General features: G+C 33.2%; 1 protein-coding gene across 2 annotated transcripts; it reads right to left on the reverse strand.

The window, feature by feature from the left end:
- Positions 1 to 472: 472 nt before the first annotated feature.
- On the reverse strand, positions 473 to 9,304 carry ODAM (odontogenic, ameloblast associated). 2 transcript variants are annotated; one of them, XM_005555148.4, is made up of 12 exons: positions 9,236 to 9,304; positions 8,446 to 8,511; positions 8,307 to 8,348; positions 7,718 to 7,765; positions 6,878 to 7,111; positions 6,412 to 6,459; positions 4,445 to 4,549; positions 3,553 to 3,600; positions 2,724 to 2,795; positions 2,132 to 2,293; positions 1,834 to 1,892; positions 473 to 870 (listed from the first exon to the last, which is right to left on the reverse strand). In XM_005555148.4, the coding sequence occupies exons 1-11, from the start codon at positions 9,269 to 9,271 to the stop codon at positions 1,863 to 1,865; spliced, it is 891 nt and encodes a 296-aa protein (XP_005555205.3). In that variant the 5' UTR covers positions 9,272 to 9,304; the 3' UTR covers positions 473 to 870; positions 1,834 to 1,862. The 2 variants fall into 2 exon arrangements, with proteins under 2 accessions (XP_005555205.3, XP_065400663.1); XM_065544591.1 differs by lacking the exon at positions 3,553 to 3,600.
- Between the last annotated feature and the right edge of the window lie 467 nt (positions 9,305 to 9,771).

Here is a 9,771-nt window from a genome sequence, read left to right on the forward strand (position 1 = left end):
TTCCTATTTTCTAAAAATTTCAGCTGATAGTCTAAAGTTGAAAAAATAAGTTAAACATACAAATACTTTCATATTCACATGTGAAGGGAAAAATATAACATTTTTATGAGTGAGGTATATTCATGTGTTAGTTCATGTAGTTCTTTCAGAAATTGTAAAAGGTGTTATCTTCAATTTATACCTAAAAATGGTGACACTCATACAAGTGAAGTGACTTGCTGAAGATTAAAAGCTAGATTGAAAGCCAGATCTGATGAAACCCACAATCTCTACCTTAGTCTCTACAGGATGCTGCCTCCCCCAAACAATCATACGCTTTCCTACCCTTTTGAGTAAGGACAGACACCTCTGTATGTAACTGTGTCATATTGGGAATAAGCACTTTGTGATATCTTCCACTGAATAATTTTGATTGTCATGTCTCAGAAGGAAGCTGACTGAATGGACCTGAGGGAAATAAACAGATGACGTGTCAAATCTAGATACATATTTTACTTCATCAGTTCCAAACACAACACTCATCATCCATCCAATGACAATATACTTATTTTTATGGGAACTACCATTTTCCAGAGGCATCATTTACTAATGCATTATCCAATTAATTTAATGATACTAGCTTTATTCTCAGTGTTATTATATTCCAGCTTATACAATGATAGGATATTTGAAAATACATATAATTTTGTAAAACAAGACTCATTACATGATTTTATTATTTTCTATGACATATTTAAAGAGTTTAATAACATTTATAAGTAAAAACAAATTTAGGAGAAGAATCAAGATATTTCATGTATTCCAAAGAACTGATACTAGCATTAGCTAATAGCCTAAAATTATATCCAAGGCACGGCCACATCTTTTTCCCTGAAAAATATAATAGAGAAGCATGTTAATATCATTGGACTGCTTTGCATAAAATGTCTTAGATACCTTACGAATTGTTTATTAAAGAAATAGAAAGCTGTTCTTTCACTGACTTTCATACACACAGAAAAAAGGCCATAAAAATACTGAAATCTCTTTAGTATTTCTTACTGAATAACTTGATTTGCCTTGTACAATATTGTACATTAGTAAGGAGGCTTTCCTAAAGAGGTATTATTACTATTCACTCAGTTGTATTTTTATAAATATTTTTCATCTGAAGAATGCTGAGTGCTCATTTTTATGGAAGGAGAGATCAAAAGAGGCTCATGGCAGCAGGGAGGAGATTTCAAAAACTTTGTCTTTTAGTTTGTCTTTCAGATTAAATTGTTTGCTTTTCAGTGTACGTTTTTACTTTTTGGTGCTGTTCCCATACTGCCCTTCTATCAAACTCCTATTGTAGCCTCATAGCCAACCAAGCTGATTAAAACAGGTAATTAGTTCAAGATTATGTCTGATATAAAAGTCATGGAATTTGAAGTTTTCTTTTCATTGTACAATTTCTTTATCATTTTGAGATTTTTATTTTATTTCAAACTAATACACATATTGGAATTATTACAATGTTTAGCTTGCAAATTGAAATGATGATTTGGGATAATTGAGTCTGTATAGAGTATCTATAGAATGTCTTTTATAATCGACCTAGCATATCTAGTATTCGTGTTTTCAGAGAGTATACCAAACTTATAGTATAGGCAGACACGATTCTCAAAATTTAATTTTGTTTTTAAAAACTGTTGAAGTCCATATTCACTATTAATTTTATAAGTATATATAGCTAACTTATTTTTATGACTACTTTGGTAAGAACTCCATTAGCTCCTCTGACAACTTTTATCTTTTGTCTTCTTATGTAGGAATTGTCATGGCACCTAATGCATGACTTTGGTAAATACCTACCCAAATCTCTGAATGATTAGGGCAACTTCTCATGGTTCCCTTAGACTATCAGTCTTGGCCTAGTGAGAAAAGGACATTCATAAGAAGCTCTTATTAAATTCAAATTAAATTATATTCTGATTAATTGATTATCAAAAATAACTTTTGGCCACCTTATTCAGAGTTAAGACCACATATTTTTCATTAGTTATCTTCTTAATTTCATGACTAAGTCCTATAAATTAAAGCACTAATTTTAGCACTGTATTTTTTCATTAGACAATATTTTTTACATAAAATGAAGTTTTCATAACTCTACCTTCTCTTCTGGGAACTTTGCGGTAATGGTTCGGTCTATAGCAGAAGTGAAAACATTGGTTGTGCTGGGTTTTGGTGAAGTCGAGGGCATGAGAACTCCTGCACTGTCACGTCTAAAGTTTATCACTTCCTTTTGTAAATATGGTATCTCTTCTCCTGTTGACTATAGGGAATGAGAATGAAAACAAAGTTGTCATAAGTTCAAAAAGAAGGCCAAAATTGGGAAGAATGTAAAGCAACAGGACTGAGAAGCGACACAAGCATTACATTAAAAAAATAAGTTCTATTATTAGGTTTTTTGAATTGTAAGCTACATAAAAGACCATGAATATATACCAGCAAACATTGATTGTCTCTTAATATCTGCTTTTAAATAAAGGTGCATGAAAGAGTATCTGGTATAGCATACTCAAAAATATTGATGAACTGAGTAACAGTAAACTGAATCTTCACTGGCAAAATATTGTAAGAAGAAGAAGAAGCAAAAATTATTGATGGAATTATAACAGAGATGATATTAAAATGAGCGTTAGTGCAGTAAGTTGTCAAATGTTGATTTCCAGTAGCTGGCAAAGTGTTGTAAGGAATCTTACCATCACAGCAATTTCAGGAGCTGTGCCTAGTTGGGGATCAAAAGCTAGTTGCTGCTGTCCTCCTGGTATAGCCTAAAAACAAAAACGTTTTAAAAGTCTAAATCAGTGATCTATGAAAATATGCTCTTTGGCCACCCAGAGTACCAGAGTAGTAAAACACTCCCAAACTTATTAAATTATTTTGCTAAAAACAGAAATAATAGTTTAATTCTTGCTATTAGAGAAACGGCTTGACATCTCACCTCTGCGTCTGTTCTGGAAGTGCTACTTTCTAACATTCTCTACTAGGACCAGGTGCTCACCTGTTGAGCATAAACAATTCTACAGAACACCAACATCAGACGGGGTGGAAAAAACCAAGACAACTTCAAAATTTTGTCTAAAGTAAGGTCACCATACAAGTCACGAAAATACCAGGTGTTCTCACATCTTGGCTAATATGAGCGACTGATGCTTCTTTACCCATTAAAGCTTTCGCCTTGCTCCACTATCCTTGCCTTAGAGGAATGAGCTTTTAAAATAATCACAGAGTTATCCTACTTTTGAAAATAGCTACACCAGAGTGAATCACCACTTCTTTGCAATCTTCCCCAAATTACCTAAAAGAAGCCCAAATCGTGTGAGAAGTCATTCTAGTACTTTCCTATTAAGACACCCAAGACTCCCCACATGTGTGTTCTCCTCCTTGTATTGAGTGGATATACAGTTTTGTTCAATTAGAGGTGCTCTTCTGGTCATCATTGGCTGAAGCGCATTTATATATTTAGTAAACAATGAAGCAAGTAGTTTCAAAATTTTTTTTTTTAATGAAAAATATGCATTTACTTACAGGTTCTGCTAGTTGTGGAATGTATCCAAATTGATCATAGAATGGTATCTGTCAGATTTTTTAAAAAAGTATCATATTTTCTGTGATTATTCTTGTCACAAGTTTACAGTAAATGATTACTTAAACTTATATATCTTTTTATATAAATTAAAAGCATTTTTAAAGTTTATATGTTCCAGTAAGTAAAAATTAATTATTTTTAAATTAGCAAAAATCTTTTTAATACCATATCATTTCTAGGATAAAACTGTCTCTTTCCCTTTAAAGCAACATGACAATTACAATTAATACTACCAGTTTTTAAAAGCATAATTCTGAGTTTTCTGTAATTTGTAATGCCAGGTTTTAGAGTTACGATTAAACTATATAAAAGACACTTTCATTCTAACAGGAAGGATGTTAATTATATATGAGCCACCTGAATTTATGTTAGAATTCAAACAAATTTATTGCAGTTTCACAAAATTCAATATAATGGTATCTAATTGTATCTCAAAATCCAGTAATCAAATATACCTTTCATCAAGGTAGCTAATATTTTTGTCATTTATTATTTTTAAATAGTAACCACTCACACATATGTGGAAAGGTGGATGACAGTAAATTTTAGTGAGAAAACTTCACTTTTCAAGGTTATTCAGCTTTTTGACCTTAATTCTATTGAAGTCCACTTACTGACGTCATTGGTTAAAAATCCAGCCTTGGAATATTACCAAATATGTTTACACAAATGATTTATAGCAGAGAACACTGTATCTACCCTCTTACGCCCGTTTCATGCTAGTGAGTGTTCACATTAAATATATTCAGAAACTTTTTTCTATGGTAACATACCTTATTTGCTCTATTTTCAAGTGGAACTAGTAAGATTAAAATAAAACGTTTGCAGTACCTGCTCCTCATACTGCTGCTGTCTTGTTTGTGGAGGTGACCTAGGAACTGTTTGCTGAGGTTGTTCCCAGGGTAGGAGCACGTAAACTGGATAGTATTCAAACATCTACTTGTAAAAAGAGAAGGATACAAGAAATTCCATTACATCAGCATAGGACATACTTTTTATCTTCTAATGTCAATTGTATTCAAAAGCTGTTTTATGTCTAGCAGCTTTATATGATTAAATACAAAGCAAATAGATGAAGCATCCCTTTCCAAACTTTGGAAACAGCTTGTATCCCAGGTAATGTTGGACTTGGTTTTTAAGGTTGCTTGGTCAAACACACTTAGGAAATAGTGGGTTGAAGAAAGCAAAAGAGCTTTTTTTTTTTCTGACATCTCGGAAACTTTATATACAAATTACTTTGCAAATACCTAAGTGAAAGATAGCCTATGCAGAACTTTCCCTATATTTTTGAGAATCATCATTCTGCAGAATGTGGTATTAGACATTCTGCCATATTAAATGAAATGCAATGAATGTATTGACTTTAAGAATTGCCACTTTATTGAAATAATCCATATATATTTTAGGATATTTGGTAAATCAAGACATAGACAAGTAACAAACAAAATCATCTGAAACTTCCCCACCTACGTTACCTTGTGGCTTCCATTTATATTATTGCCTTCTACTTATATGTCTGTGTCTGTTTATATGTGTATATGTTCATAGAAAATGAAAATCTTAGTACATATGTTAATTTTTGTATGCTGTTTTGTTTATTTGCATAAAGTAAGAGACTGTATTAGACATGAGAGTTAAATAAAATAACTAGGGTTTCAGAAGGATTATATTTTGTATAAGCATTCTTAATCCTGGCTAAGAATCAAAATCACATTTGAGCATTTTAGAAGATGACCAATTCATGGGGTATTGATTCATCGGGATAGGGTTCAGACATTTGTAATTTTCAAAATTACCAGCAGAGATTATAATGTAAAGCCAGGGTGGAGAGCTACTGGTTTAGTGGTTAAAGAAGGAGACAGAAGGGGAGGACAATTACATTCCAACTCAGCTATTTACTTTCAATGGGATCGGGAAATTGATCTCATTAAGACTAGGTTTCTTGATTCTTAAGATGAAGTAATTCTAGTTATACATCTAATTCTCTAAATGCTTATGTCATAGAATGAGATAATGTCTAGAGGTAACTTTTGTTTTGTAATGGGAGTGGATGTGGGACAAAGTTATATAGTTATAATTACAGTAGAGCCAAACACTGTAACTTTTTATGAAAAGGCCAATATTCTGCTGATGAATAATATAATTTATTTATAATACTGTTTCTTTGAACCCAGAATATTATAAAATTAATAATCCTGATATTTATAGGGTTTTCCCTATTAATGTGATGATTATACTAGTTTGCATTCACTTTTAAAAGATTCTCCTATTTAATGGAAATAATTACCAGTTGATTGTAATATGGATTCAAACTGGAAATGTACAAGAAGCCTAAAATATTTTGAGCAGAATTTCGTAACTGCCAAATAACATAGGCAAGTGTTTCTTATCTCTACATCATATCATATATTATCAGCTTAATGCATCTCCTTCATTAGCAAAATTTAAAGTTGGATAAAGTCAGTCCATGGTATTTCTCTTGGGTTTTTCCCAACTTCCAGCACTTTGGATGCAGAGAGGACATGACCTGGGGCTTATTGAGCTGTTTTTCTCTCAACATAGCAATGCCCTGGAAATTCAGGGGTCCTGGAGACTCCTCTTAGCTGCCTGTTCTTAAGGAGTTGTTAAGTGAGCCCAACATCAACAAACTGATACTGGCCCAGCAATGATGTTATCTAGACAGTGATATCATTATATAGGTTTTAGAGCCCTGCTATAGGAGTCAGAGCTAGAAATAAAAAGCGCTGTGGAGAGTGTATGTAGCCATCTCTTTGGGCAGTGTTGTTACATCCATTTACCTGTCCTTGCTCTTGAGGCATTTTGAAGGAGAACACATAGGGCATCACCTGCCAAAAAAAGAATTATATAAAAATGTATGTTTGACTTTGTTATTTAAAATCTCTGAGCTGCTTTTCATAGAGCTAGTCATATAAATTTATCATTTGTTAGCAAGTTTCCACGACAAAACGTCATGTGTTACATGTGCTGTCAGCAACATAAACTGCCTTTTATTGAAGTTTTCCTATCTTATCCTAGACTTGTTTTTAACTTTTTTGGTTTGTTGCTGTATCCTAGAGTAGCTGATTTAAATATTTTTCATCTTAGAAATCAGATAAAAAGGAACTTACAGTGACGGTAGAAACATATTATGAGAAAAAATATTGTTCAAAAACCCCTGCCTATTTCAAAGCTGATTCATATTCATTGTCAAATTCAACATGCAGTTCTCTCTCCTCAGAACAAAATCAGAGAGGCCTGACTTACGTGATTGGGGCCTGGTTGTGTCTGAGGCGGTGTTTGAGCCTGTGAGGGGTCAACTTGGCCTGCCTGGGCTCCTTGGGCAAAACTGGCCTGTCCTGGGAAGGGTATCTGATTTGGGAACAGTCCGGCAAACTGGTCTAGAGCTGATAAAGAGAATTGGGCGAGTCCTGGAATTTGAGCCTGCTGCTGCTGTTGTAAAACTCCAGAGAAAGGTGGAATCCATGAATTAAGTGGGCCCTAAAAAGACACAAAGGCAAGAAAGCATGTTCCCTTCATGCCAAAAAGAATTTAAAGGTCAGTCCTGAGCAAGAAAGAGACAAAATACAAACAATTTCTATACCTCCAATGTTGCAATGTAAAAAAGAACAGGATCTTGATTCATTTTGAACCAAACAAATAATGTGAAGCAAATGCTAAATTCCCGACGGCCATGAGAAATATGGGGCAGGACAAGGTTGATAAAAGAGCACAACATCTGCATATGCCAGACTTGTTTTAAACCTTGTGTATTTTCCCCTACCTTAACCCTAAGCACCCCCAACCTGCTGTTACTGGTTAATTGGGCATGACTTTGTGTGAAATAATTACTTTTAACTATCTCATAGTTGTGAGAATTAGTGCCTGGCATATACCAAGTTCTCAATAAATAAGTGTTAATCAAATTACAGTTTTTACTTTAACCTTCAAACAAATGGTCACTAGAATATATGAGACAAATTCATAACATTAAAAATTGAGATTTCAGAAATAGGATCAGGAAACATTTTGTTTTCATACAAAATAACATAAGAAATGAGCAATAGAAAAATGTTCCCCATAAAGTAATTATTGAAATGGAGGTACCTGAAGTCGTAGTGGCAAAAGTTGACCATTATTAAGATTAAGAAGTAGCTAGAAAAGGAAAAATAATATGAAATCAAGATTACTACACACTAAAATGAGTAAGAACAATGTTTACTATAAATATAGCACAAGTCACAGCTGGTTGCTCAATTTCTTGTTAGAAGTGAGACATTTTCTCACTAGGCTTACATTGAATTACAGTGATTAGAAGTTAGATTTAAAACAAGGTTTGGATTTAGCAACCTCTCCCCTGTTGGGTCTGAGATTGCACAACGTTAGCTCATTCCAGTGGTTTAGTCATTTTATGCTTTTAAACACCTATATACACCTGTATTAGGTGTTATTAGAACAAAAAGATATAAACAATATTGTATGTGCCTTTGGCGAATTAACAATCAAGCAAGGGAAGTAGAATAATATTTTAGAGGTAACCTATTATACAATCAAACATGAACATTAGAAATGTGCTTGGATATACATAAAAGCTAGTGGAGAGGAACACAGTATAAACCAAATGACGACATTTATCTCTTCCCACTTGATTTCCATTAAAAAGAAAGGAGGAGATTGTTTAACTATTTAAACTAACCTCATTGCTATTGCTGGCAGACATAAGACGCTGTGGGATAAGCTAAAAGTAAAAATGAAAAAGAAATCAGAAATAGTAAAAAGAAGGGATTGTTGAAGGTTTAACACAATGAGATCAGTAGTGCCATAAAATCACTTACTGGGGCTGACAATGTGGCTCCCAGGAATCCAAGAAGAATTATAATTTTCATTTTTGTATGATATATCTAGAAAATAAGTTGTGATCTTTAGCTTTATAAAGACTTTACTTAAAATTCATGACAAAATAATTAGTATTGTTCAATCAAAGGAATAGTTGGGTGAATTCTATAGTATTTACTTACATTTTGGAATTTAAAATTTAAAAAGTTATATTTGTAAATTTCTACAATATAACTATTTTCTCTCAGACAAGCTGTTTATAAAAAACAAAATTGTTTGCTTGTCCTTTTAGCTTGAACAAAAAACTCATTTGGAGACATATGATGTGGTTGAATGCATTAACGAACAAGATGATCTCCTGGTGCTGCCCTACAAGGAGAGGAGCAGGCCCTTCAGACCATGGGAGGTCATGACTAGGGCTAACCAACTAGGGACTTATTATTATAACAACTTTAATGTCTATGTTGAAAGTACTTCAATAGAGATTTGACAATACCAGTCCAAAACCAGATAATTTCCACTTAGTAGTCTAAGAATAACATATTAGAACTAAGCAACTGAGTCAATGTTTTTGTAATTTACGGAAATAGAGTATAAAATTAAAGTGTGATGTTGATTTATGGTGTAACCTGTTTAAGTATATTTCTCTTATCCTCTAGATGTGAAACTTTCTTCCCTGGTTCAAATCATTGACCTAATCAAGCATTTAGGGTGAACTTGATAATCTATCCTGCAGAGTTCACTGATTTTGGTTCTTCAAATTATAAAAGCAAAGATTTGATATCTTACCTTACTCCTGGACCTATAAAGAAAAATCTGAACCATGCAAGATCTGTGTTCTTTTCCTCTCTCAGCTCTGCTCCTTAGTGCTTCTCTTAAATTTTAAAACTCATCTTTAGAAAAAAAGGACCAATCATTGTTCAAAAGGACCAGTGATTCAGTGGGTTTCAGACAATGGCTTAGCTAATAACCTCTTTCCTAATCATTTAGGTGGTATATGGATTCCCACACTTTCAGTAATGTTATTAAATTATCCCCTGAGAAATGTTTTCCTGTGATCATTTCTGGCTTCTGGTTTGGTTATGAGTAACTCTCCTAGGATAACTCTCCTAGAATAATTCTATTCTACTCTTTCTTTTATAATTCTTAAACTGGATACCCTAATTGAATAAAACTGGATACCCTAACTGAATAAAAGTTAATATCTTTAGTAAAGTCAAGGATAAATGGGTGATCATTTTTACTTCAAGGGCGAAATACAGAATTGTTAGAAGACACAGGTCTGAAAAGCAAAACTCCAAAGCCTACTTAGCAGAATTCTTTGT

Source organism: Macaca fascicularis, chromosome 5 (genome assembly GCF_037993035.2).
Source record: "Macaca fascicularis isolate 582-1 chromosome 5, T2T-MFA8v1.1".
In the NCBI taxonomy this organism is placed as follows: domain Eukaryota; kingdom Metazoa; phylum Chordata; class Mammalia; order Primates; family Cercopithecidae; genus Macaca; species Macaca fascicularis.

What these genes read in the sequence shown, in the direction of transcription:
- ODAM (XM_005555148.4), bottom strand. Translation starts at nt 9,271, where the DNA reads ATGGTTCAGATTTTTCTTTATAGGTCCAGGAGTAAG. An exon ending in CTGCCAGCAATAGCAATGAG is followed by an intron (nt 7,766 to 8,306) that starts GTTAGTTTAAAT and finishes TTCCTTTTCTAG; the next exon opens with CTACTTCTTAATCTTAATAA. An exon ending in TTTTGCCACTACGACTTCAG is followed by an intron (nt 7,112 to 7,717) that starts GTACCTCCATTT and finishes GTGTCTTTTTAG; the next exon opens with GGCCCACTTAATTCATGGAT.